This window comes from Leguminivora glycinivorella, chromosome 4, assembly GCF_023078275.1.
Source record: "Leguminivora glycinivorella isolate SPB_JAAS2020 chromosome 4, LegGlyc_1.1, whole genome shotgun sequence".
In the NCBI taxonomy this organism is placed as follows: Eukaryota; Metazoa; Arthropoda; class Insecta; order Lepidoptera; family Tortricidae; genus Leguminivora; species Leguminivora glycinivorella.
Window position 1 is genome coordinate 6,124,318 of NC_062974.1, and position 20,380 is coordinate 6,144,697.

General features: G+C 36.0%; 1 protein-coding gene across 1 annotated transcript in view; it reads right to left on the reverse strand.

Moving 5' to 3' along the window:
* LOC125225169 (probable G-protein coupled receptor 158) overlaps window positions 1-20,380 on the reverse strand; it is a 259,716-nt gene that overhangs the window by 16,675 nt on the left and 222,661 nt on the right. The window contains exons 6-9 of the mRNA XM_048128746.1: window positions 12,731-12,931; window positions 10,875-11,053; window positions 8,978-9,192; window positions 4,354-4,492 (exon numbers count right to left, since the gene is read on the reverse strand). Coding sequence (XP_047984703.1) covers window positions 4,354-4,492; window positions 8,978-9,192; window positions 10,875-11,053; window positions 12,731-12,931 — 734 coding nt within the window. The remainder of the gene's footprint in view (window positions 1-4,353; window positions 4,493-8,977; window positions 9,193-10,874; window positions 11,054-12,730; window positions 12,932-20,380) is intronic.

The following is a 20,380-nucleotide window of genomic DNA, read 5'->3' on the forward strand; positions in this document are numbered from 1 at the left end:
TAGGGAAAAAATCAAATTATTTTATTGAATATTTTTTGATTTGTTCTTTTTTAAGTAGTCACACTACTATAAATAAATTGTAAATTGAAATAGATATCATACACGAAAGAAAAAACGACAAGGCCCACTGGCTTTTTAGGGTTCCGTAGTCAACTAGGAACCCTTATAGTTTCGCCATGTCTGTCTGTCCGTCCGTCCGTCCGTCCGCGGATAATCTCAGTAACCGTTAGCCACTAGAAAGCTGAAATTTAGTACCAATATGTATATCAATTACGCCGACAAAGTGGAAAAATAAAAAATGGAAAAAATGTTTTATTAGGGTACCCCCCCCCCCCTACATGTAAAATGGGGGCTGATATTTTTTTTCGTTTCAACCCCAACGTGTGATATATTGTTGGATAGGTATTTAAAAATGAATATGGGTTTACTAAGACCGTTTTTTGATAATATTAATATTTTCGGAAATAATCGCTCCTAAAGGAAAAAAAAGTACGTCCCCCCTCTAACTTTTGAACCGTATGTTTAAAAAATATGAAAAAAATTACAAATATAGAACTTTATAAAGAGTTTCTAGGAAAATTGTTTTGAACTTGATAGGTTCAGCAGTTTTTGAGAAAAATACGGAAAACTACGGAACCCTACACTGAGCGTGGCCCGACACGCTCTTGGCCGGTTTATAAAGTTTAAAACTGACAATCATCACTCATCGATTGCTTGCCCTAATCACATGTACTTGGGATCGGTGCAGCATGGTCTTTTTCTTCCATGTCTCCTCATTCACTTGCACTCGTTTCATATGTCACATTTTCTTCACTTAAACAACTGCCAATATTAAATTTTAATTACTTCCATAATAAAATTAAACTTAGCCCTTATTGGTCTCCGCCTCCGAAGCCCGGCGAGGTTAAGCAGCCTTAAGACCAATTTAATTTCCTAAATAGGATCCCTAAGGACCGACGAGATTGGTAAATAATTTCATCCAGATATCGAGTTGAAATTGTAATTCTATTTTTTATTACGAGATTGCCTGTGGAGCAAATTATTTTGGTGTTTTTTTCGGGTTTTACGCAAGATTTCTGCGTAACTTATCTATTATAATATTTATAATGGAGAGATGTTGATTTGGGTCACCGATTATATTGTATTCAATAAGGAAACTAATGAAATAATAATTAATTTACTAAAAAAGGAAGCGGATTAGAAGGAAAGCAGCCTATGGCACTGGTCCCACCGCGAGCTAGTAAGCTATGAGCTATCGGCTATATAAACGAACAAAAGATAATCACTACCGCGTAAATAAAAGAGATACGGCGATGTTTATAGTTACTCGCCCAGCGGTGAGCTATCAATATCGCCGTGTCTCTTTTATTTGCACGGGAGTGCTTATCTTTTGTTCGTTTTTATAGCCGATAGCTCATAGCTTACTAGCTCGCGGTGGGACCAGTGCCTAAGAGGAATTTTCAGACACATTTGCGGCCAATATGCTCAAACATTTTGAACACAGTAGGTATTATGTTATAAAACAATATGAGCTGACTCAACTTACTTCACTTTTTCACCAAATATCGTCAACTAAGTTTTATTAACTCAGTAATGACTCTACAGTGAAACTCAGGTCACAAATGTGTACAAACTTACATAAAAATAATATGTATTTATTATATAGAAATAAGAAAAAATAGAAATAATTTATTATGAATAACATAAGTGTACATTGGTTTTTATTAAAGACTAAGAATTTTATTACAAGGGATGATTTATACAAATGCCTGAGCTAGGATAGTTCCTGTGTTTCAGGCAATAACAAGGACTTAATTGGTAAATTATTATTAATTATTCACTATAATAAAGCTAATTATTTTAATTATAAATAAACAAAAAACATATTACAGCAGGTTCTCAACTAGGTAATTAATTAATTTACAACCATAAGCAAAATTTCTGTATCATCGTACCTACGTCATACAGATTACGCACGAAATGCAGAATTATGCACGCGAATAATTAAATATCTTAATTAACACGTCCGAACTCATTGACGTCTAGAGATGCAATATCACTTACTTATATGCAATATACTTATATGTATACAGGGTGGGGCCTGTAACAAAAGCAAAAAATTAAACTGTAGGCTATACTCCTTAAACTGACCAACATTTGTTCAGTGACTTTTAAAAATTATGAAGTCTTTAAATTTTCAATTTTTCATACAAAATAAATATTAGCTTCAATGTACGCCATTATTGTTGTCATTGACGTTGTCTGTCACACTTTAGACTTAACAGAATTCGCAATACATTACCTCTTAGAAAAAACTTTCAAGGGTGATAAAAATCGAAATAAAAGTTATTTTTAAAAGTCGCTGAACAAATGTTGATCAGTATAAGGAGAATAGCCTACAGTTTAATTTTTTGCTTTTGTTACAGGCCCCACTCTGTATAAGTAGGTTTATTGCGATAAGTATGAATACTGACTTGTGTTTTCTTATTTAATTTTTAAAATCCTGCACCAAGCTAAGCTTTCTGTGTAATCCAATGGTTGACTGGTAGAGAATGCCTCAAGGCGTTAAGTCCGCCATTTGTACTCTTTTTTTGTAAATTTGTGCAATAAAGCTTAAAATAAATAAAATATATTTGGGATTAAGGATAAAGTTATCTGATTTTACTTGATGAGTCCCTAGAACTTTTAGTTTAGTCAGTCTTACCCCATTTCACCTTAGCTAAGATAACATTCATTAAGTTTCATAACCTCCATATTGTCGGGGGGGGGGGGGGGGGAAGTAATCCTTTCCTCACTAATGTTATAAATATGAAAGTACCTAACTGTCTGCCAGTAACCGTGATTCTGTAAACCACTCAACCGATTGAGATGAAATTTGACTCCAACTTCAAATATTTAATACCTCTAACATAGTATTACACACATGTAAATACGAGTATGTATGGAGAGATTTTAAAAAGTTTTTTAAATTATAAACATTTAAAATACGCTTCCTTCAATAATGAAAGTCTGCAAGTTACCCAATTCCAAGTTTTCTTGATTAAAATCTTCAAAAGACTGTTATTCGTGTACCTACATATATTTTTATTAGACTCAATCTCTGTAATACTTCGATGTCCTTGTTATTTTCACAGACCTTTTATCTCTTGCACGTGATTTCCTTGATATACATTAAATGTATATTCACGATTTTTATGTCCTACATAAATTTATTGTTTTTCCATTTAGACTGACAGCAAAAGGGCGGGTAGCAGTTAGTTGGTTTACTTCATTTGAGGCAGTTATTTTTTCTATAAGTAATAGTACCTACCTATGTTGTTATTGTATATTTGAAACTAGGATATTATTTCTTTGCCCGAATACAGGATTCTTTTTTTCGTTCGGGCGCACGTAACACTGCACGTAATATAAGTAAACGCATAAATGTAACATTAGCAATAAGGTTTTTCAATAAATTATTCTTATTCTATTCTTAATTATTCTTATTGTGTGTCAATTTTTTTCCATAATATCCACCTCATTCATAAAAAAGTTACTGAGCTGATTAGTAATGTTTTGTCCCTTTTTCTTACAAATACATAATAAATAAATAAATAAATATTATAGGACACTCTTACACAGATTGACTGAGGCCCACGGTAAGCTCAAGAAGGCTTGTGTTGTGGGTACTCAGACAACGATATATATAATATATAAATACTTATATACATAGAAAACATCCATGACTCGGGAACAAATATCTGTGTTCATCACACAAATAAATGCCCTTACCGGGATTCGAACCCGGGACCGCGGCGTAGCAGGCAGGGTCACTACCGACTGCGCCAGACCGGTCGTCAAAACATACCATTTGAAAAGTATTTATTACCTGCCCAACTTTCAATACATACTGAGGAGTCCCAAAGATTGACACTTCTGGGTGAGACTAGTAACTCAGGGCCTGGACAAATTTAGTAGCGTAGGTACTTCATGAGAGGCCTATGTTCAACAGTGGGCGATAAAAGGTTTATATAAAATTCCCTAATGTATCACTTTTTTTTTGTTTTTTTTTTATTATGAATAGGCTTACTCTTGACCACAGACTAGCCAAAAGCAAAGACGTGGCCTACGATAGAGTGAGCTCGCCCAGAAGATGCTTGTTCACCCTTGATTTGAAGGTTGCCGGGTTATATGAGCTCGGAAATATAGCCGCCGGCAAGAAATAGCTCCACTCCTTCCAGTCACCAGCAAACAATTTGGCACACTTACGTTTACTTATTATATTTTGCTTTAAAAAAACCGTAATGAACTTTAAGAGCATGAAAATATTGAAAACATATCAAGTTTTGTGTTGCAAACTAGAAAGGTACTTACATAGATATGTTTAAGAAGACGGAAAGCAGAAACTCGTTGTAGATTGCCATGGAGATGAACCGGCTCTCATTGAACTCCGAGGGTGCTTTCCTGACCATGATACACAGTCTGATGCCCCACATGAGGAATATCACCTCCACTGTGGACAAACATTTAGATTAACACAATAAAGACTACGTTCAAACAGCACTGTAGTCAAAATAAGATAGAAACAAAGACATAATATATAACATCGTATAGACAGATAAAGTCTAAGAAAAAAACGTAGCTCAGAACCATATATAAAAAGGTACGGTGGCCTAGATGGCGTTACACCTTTGGGGGACGCTCGGCTAGATGGCGCTAATATTAATATTTGACATTTTAACACATATCGAGCTAAGAATATGGGGCACATTGTCAAAACTGAGGTTCAAAAGTTTTAAGCCTGTGTCGAGAGATGGCAGTCTATGCACTGTGATTACATATTTTGACAGTAACTCTCTATAATACTCGATCCTCTTTGGGTAGAAAAAAAATCAGAGACGAAAGAAAAGTCGATCAAGTGGCCGAGCTGGGGATCGAACCTGAGGAAAAAAATTGTTCCTTTGTTGGTAAAAATAAAGTGTTTATTAAGTTATCTGCATTAATTTACGGAGTAAATGTATATGTTATATTTACTCAGATACTATTAAGAGTACTAATGTCAAACAACCAGACTGTACGACACAGTCTATCTTTCATTTGCAATGAGGAGGCACACTGATATTTTATCCCGCCAGGCGGCGCCTGTGCAAGTGTCTAGGCATGTCACTTTCATTCATATGTGAGAGAGAGAAAAGACATTATCATCTTCTCGCTCTCACGTATGGTCTAATAGGGTGGCGCCATCTGTCATAACCTTTGAGTGTGCCTCCTCATTCCGAAGTTGGTCATTAGTCCCAAAATAAAAGTTGCTCAGTGTGACCTGTACAATGCTATATTCACCCCATAAATGATTGCTGGTAACAAATGAAACACCATTTATATTAATTATCCACGTAATATTTTTTTTATTATAAATGGGCTTACTCTTGACTTGGCTTTAGCCAAAGGCAAAGACGTGGCCTACGATGGAGTGAGCTCACCCAGGAGATGCCTGTTCACCCGTGATTTGAAAGTTGTCGGGGTATATGAGCTCACAAATATAGCCGTCGGCAAGGAATAGCTCCACTCCAGTCACCAGCGGAACAATTTGGCACGTTTACCCCTCTAAAGCTGGGTCCACACTTGTGACAATTTACCGAACATTATCGCGTGACCGTATCACGAACACGTGTCAGTGCCGTTAATGTGGACGTCTTTTGTAACAAGCTGCAGTACGGCACAATCCATTCCGAACACTGGAAGAAACTGCTGGATACAGGATAACTGCCAGGACAATGTATGGAGTTACGATCTATTAACCAGGCCCAATGTGGACGCCGATCTGTGTACTGTCACGCATTAAAGTTACGTGTTTCGAGCCGATCCATCGAAAATCGTTTTTTTTTTTAAAGGATGTTCGCTATTGTCCGCGTGACTAGGACACGTCCACGCTTGCATGTTTGACATGTTTCGAAGTACGCCAGATGACACAGATACAGAGGTGGACACAGCTCAAAGGAGGTTTACATACACTGAAATTTCTGTGGCAAGTTTTCAATCCCGTCGAAGTGCATCTTCGGTGGAATTAACAAGGATTGACGGGGATGTGCGAGACTTCAATGGAAATATTTGTTGGCAACAACCGAACGAACCTTATTGCTTTCGGTTTAGAGAATAAATTTACTCAGAAATTGAAACACGCTCGTGATAGATATTTGTTGTTCGTTGCAGTTTGTTACCGGAGAATACCATCATAATAGTAACAAGAATGTCTACTAGAGGTCGCGCAGGCGATTGCAATTACTTAATGGCAGTTTTTAGTGGAAAAAGGCCAGCTCGATTATAATTCACGCCTTGCCTAGTATTTTCTTGCCTTGACTGTGAAACACCACCTTATAGACTTTCCGTGACTACCAATAACAAAATGTTAACCTACATATTTAACTTATTTTTTAATTTCAATTTACTAGCTTCCAAACAGATTTTACTCGTCTAATCTATAGTAGTTTTGAAATAGACATTCAATTTGTCTGCAATCAAGTCCAGAATATTTAATTTACCAGCGACAGGCTGCAACTTCGCTCGGGGAGTAAAGCATAAAAATAGATATAAATTCTTGCTTAACACTTTCGCTACCAAGAACCCGACTGTCGGGCACACCGCTCGTAGAAGCGTAGCCGATTACATGGGTTTCCCCGTATGTAGCGAAAATGTCGTAGCGCCGCGTAGAGCGAGTTTGTATGTACTCGTACTTCTTACGTCATTTGTTAAGAATTTGCATGAAACTGAGGAGGATAGACAGGTTCGTTTATCAACACGTAAGAAAAATTTTTGCAACACTTTTTTTCCGAATTTACAAGTGGCTAAACACTCTGTGCGCTACCAAGCAGTGGATTTGTACAATAGGTTACCTTGCGAACTAAAGGAAATACAAGACTACCGTGTTTTCAAGAATTCCCTCAAAATGTTTTTACTAAAAGGTTGCTTTTATAATATTAATGACATATTTAAAGACCCTAGTTCTATCTATTAATTTGACATTGCATAATTTTTAATTTAATTTTTTAATTTTTTAAATATCTTTTTTTCTTTTTGACTCTATGTATCGCTATATCTTACTTGACTTATATTCTCTAATTTTATCTTTTGCTACACCTCAAGGGGTTTCATGTGCTGTACTGTATATTATGTATAGACTGTATAGTGTGTGAATGCTAATAAAGAAATAAAGAATAAAGAGCCCGGTTTCGAAAGTGTTAAAATATAAACATATGCCATCGAGGAATTTTATTGTAGATGTATGAAAGAAAAACAAATTCACCGTACATTGTGTTGTTATTATCTCAAACAGCTTGGCCAGCGTGATTTTTATCGATTTCATTAAGCAAATATTGTCATGTTTCAATTTTCCACAAGATCTCAACAAACTGAACATTCCCCACGAATCACTTTATTGGTGAAAACTGCATGAAAATTCGTTGTGCAAACACACAAACATAAACACAGACAGACGCGGCAGGGCACTTTGTTTTATATGGTGTACTAATATTGATGATACCTAGTGATAATGTAGTAATGACGACCGGTCTGGCGCAGTCGGTAGTGACCCTGCCTGCTACGCCGCGGTCCCGGGTTCGAATCCCGGTAAGGGCAATTTATTTGTGTGATGAGCACATATATTTGTTCCTGAGTCATGGATGTTTTCTATGTATATAAGTATGTATATATTATATACATCGTTGTTTGAGTACCCACAACACAAGCCTTCCTGAGCTTACCGTGGGCCTCAGTCAATCTGTGTAAGAATGTCCTATAATATTTATTTATTTATTTATTTATTTTATTTATAATGATTATTATTGCTGATGACTACCGGCGTAGCCGAATGACAATCCTTGACGCTAGACACCGATAGAAACGCAGTCTGACTTTGTCGCGCCAATACGGCATCGTGAGCGTTTGTGCATTTGGTTACGTAGCCTGATGATGTGCATATTACTGAGACATCATGTCAGTATATTACTTTGTGAAAGTCTCTTGGCAACAATATTTTTAAGGTAGGGTAGGTAAAAATTCAATTTAGATCCCGCCAATAAAACACGTCGTTTTCGTTATTTTACAACCCAAGCTTATTTTGGTGAGGCTTTAAAACTGAAACCTTAAAAATTTTCAATCCCATTAGGTCATAAAAATATGTGCTAAGACTGCCAAGCAAGCAGCAAGTCATTAAATCGACAATGTTACGGGGTAGAAATTTACCAAGGTACGTCGTAAAACTGCAAGTAACATACACAGCAAGGTGTTGAACTGTCATAAGTAATAAATCTATTAATTTTATAGTTTGGACGCTAAACGCAAACTAATGATAATCTCGGCTCAACCACACCTCGGACACTGGCGATCAAATATATGAAAGAGGCGCGTTCCTAGCACACAGTCTAAGCTCGTGTACGTGAACACGTACTATGCTTGTATGAGTGAAATATGACAGGTCAACTGTTCGCGTTTTTGACAGTCGGTAACTGTGAGGTAACCGAGAGGGGGTGGGCGGCACTTTCAGCGGGGAGCGGGAGTGGCCATACTGTACGATAGTACTCTTTATTATACTGTGGCTCAACCCCTGGTATTTGTACTCCCCTGACCTAAATGGGGAGCTTTACTGAATGAATAGTGGCCGGCGGTTTTAAACACAGCTCGGCTTCGTAAGTTACGTTCGATTCCATGCACGACGGAATTTATTGAATACTAGTGTCATCATTCATCTCAGTTATAACATCCAGTTTAACATTAACAGTCACTCTTGCCGTCGAACGGACTGCCACCACAGTACTGCAACTGCAACTTGCATAGAAAATGCATGCCGACGTAACAGATGGCGGGCAGTGTCTGCAATCCTCATACTCATTTCAGTTGGATCGTTATGCAGTCCGTCTATACCGGCCTTTAAAAAGGTAACACTAAAAAGCATGTCGATGACAGAAAAATAGCTGTACGGACTTTATGAAGTTCTGTTACTCACATGTTGTAAAAGAATGGTCCCACCAATCTGTGTTACACAAATACGCCTTCAAATCCTCCTTCGTCCTCCCCACAATGACAGCAGGGGGCGCCACCAGCGTGCGAATGGCGAGCAACACGCACGCCACCCCTACTATGATGCCGATCCGCCGCAATAGATACATGTCGGATATTTTGACTGCCTTTGCTGACCGTACTTGGAAGATCACGGATATTCTGAGAACAAAAGAATAAGGATTAATTACCAAATATCGTCACTACTTTGAAAAAATCTCGTATCTCACGCTGTTCCTCAAAGTTAAAACGCAGTAAGTCTATATGCATACCATACATACTTACTACAATTTTCTTTTCATTGACAGACGAAGATACAAGTTTTTTTAAAATTAGTGACGATATGTATATCATAATGAAATTTACATTAAGTACTAGTATGTTTTTGATTCAACTTGTATAGAAAAACAAACGAACTAATTAATGAGAAAGCAAAAAACTTTTTAAATGAAATTTATTATTATTAATATTATTTCATAATGAAATTTACATTAAGTACTAGTATGTTTTTGATTCAACTTGTATAGAAAAACAAACGAACTAATTAATGAGAAAGCAAAAAACTTTTTAAATAGCAAATAAATCTCATTTAAAACTTACTCGATCAATGTCAACATGCTTTGGATTCCTTTGGATTTACTTATTACTTAGATGAAGATAATTCAAGTTTTTAAATCACGTTTAAAATATGCTCTCAATGCTACCCTTAACCTTCAACGTATTGACATTAACGAATTCAAACCTATCTTTATTTTAGAATACCCAAGGCTCCGTACCTCTGTCGAAGTGAATCCTTGAACTTTAATTTTTTGTATTTCAAAGCCTATTTTCCCTAAGGATGCCCTTTGGTTGCCATTTGGATACCCTTTAGATATTGCAACAGACTGAAGGTATTAATAGATTTCAAGGGGAATTCTGTTAGCGGAGTAGTTAGACTCTCTGGAGGTACAGAAAAGAGAAATTTAATTTTCATTGGAGCGTTATTTTAAACTGCATTTATTTACATATTGAAACTTAGACTACTAAACCTAAGATTTAAAAGCTAGCTCAAGAGCAACAATGTAAATTATACCTCATTAAGCTAGATGAAGTTAAGTTAGTCTTAGTTTCAAAAATATGTAAATTTTCATTGGTATTTACCTGAGTATTACCAGCTTGTCTCGTAGATATTTTTTTTTTTTAATCTGGTTGATTAATTATGGCATACGGTATACTTTAGGAAGTTCTTGGTGGTAACCTATCCCACGATCATCATTCATTCAAAAATCAATACGAGGGCTACATGATACATGATTGATTAATGAACGTCGATAGGGTGTCAAGTACTTCGTCCTTAAAAATAACTTCAGGTTTGTGACCTATAGAATAGATAACCAACTGTTTTGCATATTGGTTCAAACTTTGATGATTTTTACACATTGTAACTTCTAAAACTTTATTCAGTCTTACCGCGATCACGGAGACAAGACAACGCTGGCCTTGAAACGTCGGAGGTTAGTGTCAAAACCTAATTTTAAGGCATTGTGATAGGTTACTGATAAGTTATTTAATGTCTCAAGTATCGTTTGAAAATAATGATGTATAAGATCTGCTTCAGCAGCTGTATTCGACATGTGGTAAAAAATCCGTGTAATTTTGTATATTTTCCGAAGGACAGCCTTCTGGTTTATCAGGGAGACTAAGCCGACCGAAGAAATCATTTTGAGGGTAGGCATAGGATAGTAATTTTAAGATCCAAACATTCAAATGTTATTACCAGGGGTTCCAGTAGACGCAAACGAAGTGATTTAATAATAAGTAGCCATTTTATAATTATGTATTTCTGTGTTAATAATCATTCTTACCTCCACGTTTTCAACATGAGTGCTCCATAAGTGAGACAGAAGCCGACTTCTCTGAGCCAGACCCTGGCCGTGCACGTGAACACAGTCGGTCGACTGTACATGACCAGAGTTGTGCAGTAGATGAGGAAGGCTCCCAGAACAATCACTCTGAGGAGAGCTGGACTTGCTGCGCGGACGACCTAGATAAAAGAAAATATGATGTATAAGTAGTATGATGTATGTTGGGTGGACGACATCCAGGAAATTGCGGGTCACAACTGGATTAGACTAGCTCAGGACCGGGACAAGTGGCGTACTAGAAGAGAGACCTATGCTCAGCAGTGGGCGATAAAGAGCTGATATGATGATGATGATGTATGAGAAGTTAACAAGTTGCCAAAGCGGACCCAAGCTCTTATGAGCTGTGGTAAAATGCTGGAATGAAGAAGAAGAAACTTTATGTCTTAGAAGTTTTATATCTTCTAATAAGAACACGGAAAGACACTGTTCAAAGCAACACATGATTGTTTGGGCACGAGCCGAAATCATACAATAAAACCCTGTCATTTTGCCTAGGATACTTATGGTTAAGTACCAGCTTTTGACACGCTGATGTCGTGCACCTTATCGAGCACCGGCACGTACAGTAAAAAAAAATCAGCAATATTGAAAAATCTGTGGCTAGCTAATCTAAGCGATCGGTTATGAGTTGTGTTGTCTCACTGTCTCAATGTCTGTATTATTTAAATTCTCAATTGTTCTTTTTCCATTTTTAGTGTAATTTCTCCATTCCTTTTTTTATGTAATATTTGTTAATTCCCATAAATTATGTGTGTATTTATTTAATTATTTGTCTTTCTGGTACCTTGTTGTACATGTTGCTGCATTTGTCACCCTCGTCTCTTTTTATCCTCTCATTCACTCAAAGGTTAACTGGAAGAAATCCCTCAAAGGGATAAGTTCGCCTTTGTACTGTTCTTTACTGTAATTTTTGTGTTTTTTGTTATTAATTGTACAATAAAGAGTTTACTACTACTACTACTACTACAGTACTTTATGCAATAGCTTCATGTAATCCACAGCCCCCTGAAGGCGTTTAAGAATTGAGGGAATGCAGCGATAAATTCGCACACATCTAGCAGGCCTCCATGGCGCAGTTAAGTTGAATTTCCACCTATAATTTTAGTGCAAGATCCGCAGAAACTAAATAAAACTTGAACTCATTAGTAGTTTTTTGCGCAACCTGTACTAGGGGGTAATTTCAACTTTCATAGCGGAGATAGGTAGGCATCCTAGTCAAAGAGACGGGTTTAAACAATATTTGGTTGATTTTTAGTCGTTGGATTATTTAGATTATGCGATTGGGTTTTATTCTGTTCGAAAATATTACAGAAATCCGCAGATTTCACGAAGACTTTAGTACCTACAATAAAAGCAATACATTAATTAGATATTGACTTGTACAATGCTCCTTTGGGACTTTAAGAAAAATATTTGTAATTTTTACTAAGCCCTTGAGATATTTGAGGTTATTGCCCGAAGGTTTTTAAATAAATTAAACAAATGCAAATGGTGGTTTCTTAAAAGTTTATTCGTCAAAGTTCAAAGTGTTTTTTAGTTGTTATTTTGTCAAACTGATTTCAGTGTCAATAAATATTTATGTAGTAGGTATGTGCTTTATGGCTTAAAAAACTTCATATCGTCATACATATGCGATTTACATGATACATAATTATTAAGCCAATTTTTATTATCATATTATCAAAGTCATATCAAATTAAAGTTCTTTTCTATGAGGCTTCAACATTCTCCTGACAACGGTATCCTATATCTATATCTAGACTAAGTATTTCAAATGAATAATATAACGATCTTACCCTAACATGTCCATATTTGATGGTAAAGTAAACGATGAACGGTAGACAGGAGATGAAAAAGCAGGCAAGGGCGAGGATGGTAGTCCGTGCGACCCAATTAAGGGCGGCCACACACGGCGAGCCGTCAACGCAAGCTTCGCAGCCTTCGGCGCACGGAAGACATTCGAAGGCATGCTCGGTGGAGTATAGGCTTCGCTGGTTCTGAAAATAATAGTGAGCTGATAATATGCTCTGGGAATATAACATAGATAAACAATAAAAATAAATCTTAGATCTTTGAGATGTTTGAGCTCAAAGAGAATAGAATTTGGAATCTCCAGGGAGATATGTATAATACGAATTTATTGTGTATTTTATGACGAGGTATTAAATCATCATTAAATAGCAAAAGAAAAATGTTCAGAATATATTTTCGTGATACAACAGGTTGACAGCAGGTCGGGTCGTTCGATGATCAAGATGTGTACTAAATACATACTTCATTAAGACGCTACAGGAGCGAAAATGCTAAAATGGAAAGGAGCCCCCCTTTCAATTTGGGGATTCTAGTTTAATATACTAGTGCAAGTGAATTATGAAATGACGGATGATATAGGTATGGAAGCGGAAGACATGCTGCCCCGACCCCAAATGAATGGGATAAGGGCAGGCGAATGATGATACTAGTGTTATTAACTAGATTTATCGAAAAAAAAATTATCCATTCAGAACAACCCAGTAAAAAGATATTGCGAAAAAATCTTTAAAATCGAGGTTCCGCTCTCGACTGTTTCCTCCTTCAAAACTTAATCAATCGTAACGAAATTAGAGAATATGAATAAAAATGAAATAATCTGTATCGGACCGTTTAGTTTTTTTGGCTAATTGTTGACCAATTTTGAATACCACACCTTTGCGCCATAATCAATCAGACAGTTTTGTAAATTTTTGATGGGCTCTAGCGTCTTTAAAAATAAGAATATCAAAAAAATCAAAACGGTTCCGACACAGATAAAAATAATAATAATATGTGTTGAAAAAATCATTGCTCTATCTTCAAAAACCAGAGAGGAAATAGTCGAGAGCGTTTGTATGGAGAATAGACCCCTCCTGTATCGTGTTAATTTCTATCCAGTTGTCTGAAAATTACTGGTGCTAATAGAAATGTGAAGATATTGTTTAGATTGCTGGCTTGCTTAACCCTTAAATGCATAGTGATGTATATATGCATCATGTACTTATATTTTTGACTCTCTTGCCAGCATGTCAAAATTCAACTTTGAATAAATCTTTGTCAAGGTCATGCATTTAAGGGTTAAGAGTCATATCATTTTGTTAGGTTGAGGCCGTTTAATCTAAGATATTTGTTATCTACCTTTCCGACCCGTATAATTCAAAGATAAAAAAAACATAAATGAAAAGGATTCTGAAACATTTATTTCCAATTCATGAATATATGTATATATAAAGTAAAATTACCTGAAATACTTTAAAGTAAAATTATCAGTGCAGTCAATAAATGTCACAGAAGGGTGTCATCTATTGGGTATTAGAGTGTCGAGCACTGGTACTTTTACTTACCTTACAGATATATATTTTTTCTTTTATAGTTCAATAGTTCTAAAATGTTCTGTTTTAAGAGAACTTCAAAAGACGTATTAACGTCACAAAGACGCAGATACCCGGTTGACCTGCATTTGTGTTTTTTATGTTTGTTGTATTATTCATGTAAGTAGTAGCTGTTGGCACTCCTTATTTAATAATAAAGAAATATATATATTTCCCAGGTTCGAATGAACACCCGCTTTCATTTTCATACTTATTTTTAGACATCAGCCGGCGTATCATGCTTCTAATTTTATCACTTATCCACGTGGATAAGACGTCTGTCACGCTTTAGCAAGTATGTCAGTGTGAGAGTGACAGATGTCTTATCCACGTGGATAAGTGATAAAATTGGAAGCATGGTAGGCCAGCAGGCTTCCTTAGGAGACTCCTTAATCTTGGCAAATGATTCGTGAAAATGACCATTAATTTTTTTCGATCAGCGGGGGTTGTAATGAAGATCGTGGAAGATAGGGGGTTAATTGAGCATTACGATGTTGCAGATCCGGAAAAATAGGTATATATTATTATAAAAAAAAAGTAAATCAGACTTACTTTTACTAAGGTAGGCTTTTATTTAGTTTCTTATTAAGTTTGTTAAGATTGCTTTATAATTTTCTTCCATTAATATATTCTGTAGTGCCAGTAAAGCCATTTTATATCTTATATCAATCCATCAATCAATCAATCATTTATTTATTAGTGATAAATACAAAATACACAAGTAAGAAAACAGAAACAGCAAATAATAGTTATTTGTTATACAAGGGGGCAAAGTTGTATTTTAACGCCGAGTGTGGAATTGAAAAACGAGCAAGTGAAAGGATTCTATAGTTGAACCACGAGCGAAGCGAGTGGTTCGAGAATAGAATCCTGAACTTGCGAGTTTTTTAACACACGAGAAGTTAAATACATTTGCACCCGAGTGTAACACAAAACTTTTCCCATCACTATAGCGAGGAAACTACAACGCAAAAGATGCGTTTATCACCGCTTCCAGTAGTTCCACAGGTGGTAAATCATCTTTATTACTAGATTCACCTACTTTAACCAATTTTAAAGCAGTTAATTTGACTTTATTCAAGGTCAAATTACTTTACCCACTAGTGGATAAAATGCGTTTTTACCCGTTGCTATTAAAGGACAAAACACGTGTTTCCGAGCTAGTGAGGGGAAAAAGAAATTAAACATATAAGTTACCACGAAATGGTCCCGACTCGGCATAAAATGCTAACCCGAGGGTCAGCGCTGGTCTTCCGTCGGGACCATTTTGTTGGTCACGAACGCAGCTGTACGACGCGGACCTGTGACACAGATCATATAATACTGCAAAGATAAAACTAAACGCAGCGGCGAGCGCCATCTTGTTGCCGCTAAGACGTCATGGGTCATGGTGACATGTCATCAGCCCACGTCGCACAGTATGTGGATACAATTATTTTAAGGTGAAATACCCCATAATGGACGGTGATGCCATTATGGACAAAAAAACACAAATCCTTAAAAATAAGTATCTACAATTAGTTTCTAAAAACTGACGGCTATGTACCATAAACTAGAGTTGTAGAGCTGTTTCATTTTCAAGTTTCAATTAATTCGGTTATTTCTGAACGATTTGGCGACAAGATAAAATTCATCAGTTTACTGAAAAAAATATCAAGACGAATTCTTAGTAATGTTGCTAAGAGAGTTGACTTCATGTATAAAATAATAAAAAAATAATACTCGATGTAAACTTGAATGCGTCTTACTTACTGCATTAAGCATGAGATAAGGTATAAAACATACTAAGTTTGTTGCTCCAAAGATATAAAGAAATGGCGTTATTTTGCGAGTGTCCATTACTGGAACCGAAAAACTGCCTACCTCCTATGATGGACAAGGAACAATTTACAAAACCAAAATTTACAAGAAACAATCCTATGTTAAAATAACTCAAACTAATTGTATTTATGGTATATAAAATTGACTCATTGAGTATCAGTTGGCTTAAAAAGTAAAATTTTTAACTTATTTCACTGTCCATAATGGGGGATCCATTACTGGAGAACTGCCATCCATAATTGGAGAAAAAACACCTAGTTTTAATTTGTTAAGAATGAAGAAGCTAATAGGAGTATCCATTCTGCAATACGCCTGAAATGTAAAAGAAGGATAGGACATTCAAGATTTAACACGCTTAGCGGTAGAATTTTTACATTTATGAGTGAAATATCAAAAACAGGCGAAAATTTTTCTTAAACTGTCCAAGATTGGGTCCGTTACCTTATATAAATATTATTGCCAATGTAGTTATCCCTAGTACAAATAGACGAACGAAAATTGTATGTTTTCCTGAGGTGTGTGTATATCAAAAGTGGCACTGAAGCTTTAGTAGTTTCATGTGCTCTGCCTACCCCTTTATAGGATACAGGCGTGATTCTATGTATGTATGTGTATATATCCTACACAAACTAGGGTGGCTTTAGAAGTATAAGATAATTTATTTATCTTTATATCAAAGTTATCTAAGTTAGTTCTGCGTCGCGACAATACAAAAAAATATTCTCTCCTTAACATGTGATGTTGCACAGTAAAAGGTAGCTTCTCATTGGCTCGATCGTCACTATCAATTTAGTATTGAGGTGGTGGTACCATGGGACGTCTCAATTTATGAGCATATTTTATAGGACATACATTTGTATCTTTTCCCCTCACTAGCTCGGAAACACGTGTTTTGTCCTTTAATACCAGCGGGTAAAAACGTATTTTATCCAGTAGTAGGTAAAGTAATTTGACCTTGAATAAAGTCAAATGAACTGCTTTAAAATTGATAAAAGTAAGTGAATCTAGTAATAAAGATGATTTACCACCTGTGGAACTACTGGAAGTAGTGATAAACGTATTTTTTGCGTTGTAGTTTCCTCGCTATAGTGAGGGGAAAAGTTTTGTGTTACACTCGGGTGCAAATGTATTTTACTTCTCGTGTGTTAAAAAACTCGCAAGTTCAGGATTCTATTCTCGAACCACTCGCTTCGCTCGTGGTTCAACTATAGAATCCTTTCACTTGCTCGTTTTTCAATTCCACACTCGGCGTTAAAATACAAGTTTGCCCCCTTGTATAACAAATAACTATTTTAGGGTTCCGTAGTCAACTAGGAACCCTTATAGTTTCGCCATGTCTGTCTGTCCGTCCGTCCGTCCGTCCGTCCGCGGATAATCTCAGTAACCGTTAGCACTAGAAAGCTGAAATTTGGTACTAATATGTATATCAATCATGCTAACAAAGTGCAAAAATAAAAAATGGAAAAAATGTTTTATTAGGGTACTCCCCCTACATGTAAAGTGGGGGCTGATTTTTTTTTTTCATTCCAACCCCAACGTGTGATATATTGTTGGATAGGTATTTAAAAATAAATAAGGATTTACTAATATCGTTTTTTGGTAATATTAATATTTTCGGAAATAATCGCTCCTAAAGGAAAAAAAAGTGCGCCCCCCCCCTCTAACTTTTGAGTCATATGTTTAAAAAATATGAAAAAAATCACAAAAGTAGAACTTTACAAAGACTTTCTAGGAAAATTATTTTGAACTTGATAGGTTCAGTAGTTTTTGAGAAAAATACGGAAAACTACGGAACCCTACACTGAGCGTGGCCCGACACGCTCTTGGCCGGTTTTTATGATCAAATCAAACACCAAAAATTACGGCTGAACAGAAAGTCAGTGATAAACAAATCTCGATAATTTCAAATATTTAATACACAAATAACTTGTCTTGACAAGTGACAAGTGAAAAGCTCCACGTTCCGTGGGCGCTTTATAAGCAAACAGACGAAAGTAAATAAACGTCATAGATAGAAGAAACTCTTAGATGACGGGTACGTGACAACATTATTTATTTTATTACTGTTACGACAATACATGGATGATATCCAGCCGATCACCAAATATTCATTTCATTTTTATTAAAATATTGAGTTGTCTGAGAGAAAAAGCTTTAAGATACTGTTTGAAGACCGAAAAGACTAGCTATATCTGTCTCTTTTAACATATATAGTGGGTCATACTCGCGTGATTTGGATTTTACTAAAAGGCGCTCAAAGTTGTTGCGACAAAATTAATTAAACATTTCAAAATTTTCCAATGTAGCCACAGCTCCTGCAAGCAACTTCGACTTGCGAATTGCGACAACGTCACTTTTGCACTTACATATTACATATTGGTTAGAACGTGACAGACATGGTGACAAAATTAAACAGCCGTCCATCTTAGCCTTGCAGGATGGCTTACTCCCCTCTCTCACCAGGAGAATGGGGACAGGATCGGTGAGTCCTAGACATCATGCGTAAAATTATTCCCACTCCGTAAAAAAAAAAAAACAATGCGTGAAGTCCCTCTGCGCAGAAGAAGTGAAACTTCGTAAAATAACCTCGAAACATATTTTGTCAAGTGGCTGTCACGTTTTTGCGTTTAGTTACGTCTATCTTTAACTGTTTTAATGTTTTACATTGTTATTTGCTCAAATTATTGAATAAACAAACAAACTCATTTCGCACTCGATCTAAATATAAAAAACACACATTCCAATTCTAGATCAAGAGCCCATGCCCGCCAGACCTTCCTCAAATTCTCAAGGATGAAACTTTGGGACAATGTAGAGTTCACATCGGCGTTTAATGTGTGCATATTTTCTAGTTCGGCCCATCGGCTAATTTTTTGCTATCAAGTGATGAAGGTGAAAAAAAAAAGTGCTTACTTTCCTTAAATTCTCAAGGCTGATTTCATCAATGTCAGACCGTTTCCGCCGGCCATAACTTTTACCAGACGCGACAAAGTTGGCAAAAAACGACTCTAACTTACCTCATTTTCTCAAGCCTGATTTTGATATATGATACGCAGGGACCTATAACTAGACCGTTTGTAAGCAGCCAGACCAATCGGATGGACCCAACCATCCGCCAGACCGACTTAAAGTTTCGATATGAGCATTAGTAGAATTGAAATATTCCGGGTCTATAAAAGCTAAAACCTTGAATTTTCTACATTAAGCTACGTGTATATTGTATACTTGACGTAATAAGCGACTTTCAAAAATTTTACTTCTAAGGAAATAAAAAAATGAAAGTTTATATGTGGTGCAAGCTTAATTTTAAGCTATGAATTTTATTTACACTGCGTAAGTACATGTGTATTTTATTATAAATATAACTTTTACCAGACGCGACAAAGTTGGCAAAAAGGATCGATCTTAAAACTAATTTTAAACCACCTTGTTCGACGACCGAAAAAAAAGTTTAATTTACTTTTCTTCTTTAAATTTATAATAAAATACACATGTACTTATGCAGTGTAAATAAAATTCATAGCTTAAAATTAATCTTGCACCACATATAAACTTTCATTTTTTTATTTCCTTAGAAGTAAAATTTTTGAAAGTCGCTTATTACGTCAAGTATACAATATACACGTAGCTTAATGTAGAAAATTCAAGTTTTTAGCTTTTATAGACCCGGAATATTTCAATTCTACTAATGCTAATATCAAAACTTTAAGTCGGTCTGGCGGATGGTTGGGTCCATCCGATTGGTCTGGCTGCTTACAAACGGTCTGGTTACAGGTCCCTGCGTATCATATACCAAAATCAGGCTTGAGAAAATGAGGTAAGTTAGAGTCGTTTTTTGCCAATTTGTCGCGTCCGGTAAAAGTTATATTTATAATAAAATACACATGTACTTACGCAGTGTAAATAAAATTCATAGCTTAAAATTAATCTTGCACCACATATAAACTTTCATTTTTTTATTTCCTTAGAAGTAAAATTTTTGAAAGTCGCTTATTACGTCAAGTATACAATATACACGTAGCTTAATGTAGAAAATTCAAGGTTTTAGCTTTTATAGACCCGGAATATTTCAATTCTACTAATGCTCATATCGAAACTTTAAGTCGGTCTGGCGGATGGTTGGGTCCATCCGATTGGTCTGGCTGCTTACAAACGGTCTAGTTACAGGTCCCTGCGTATCATATATCAAAATCAGGCTTGAGAAAATGAGGTAAGTTAGAGTCGTTTTTTGCCAACTTTGTC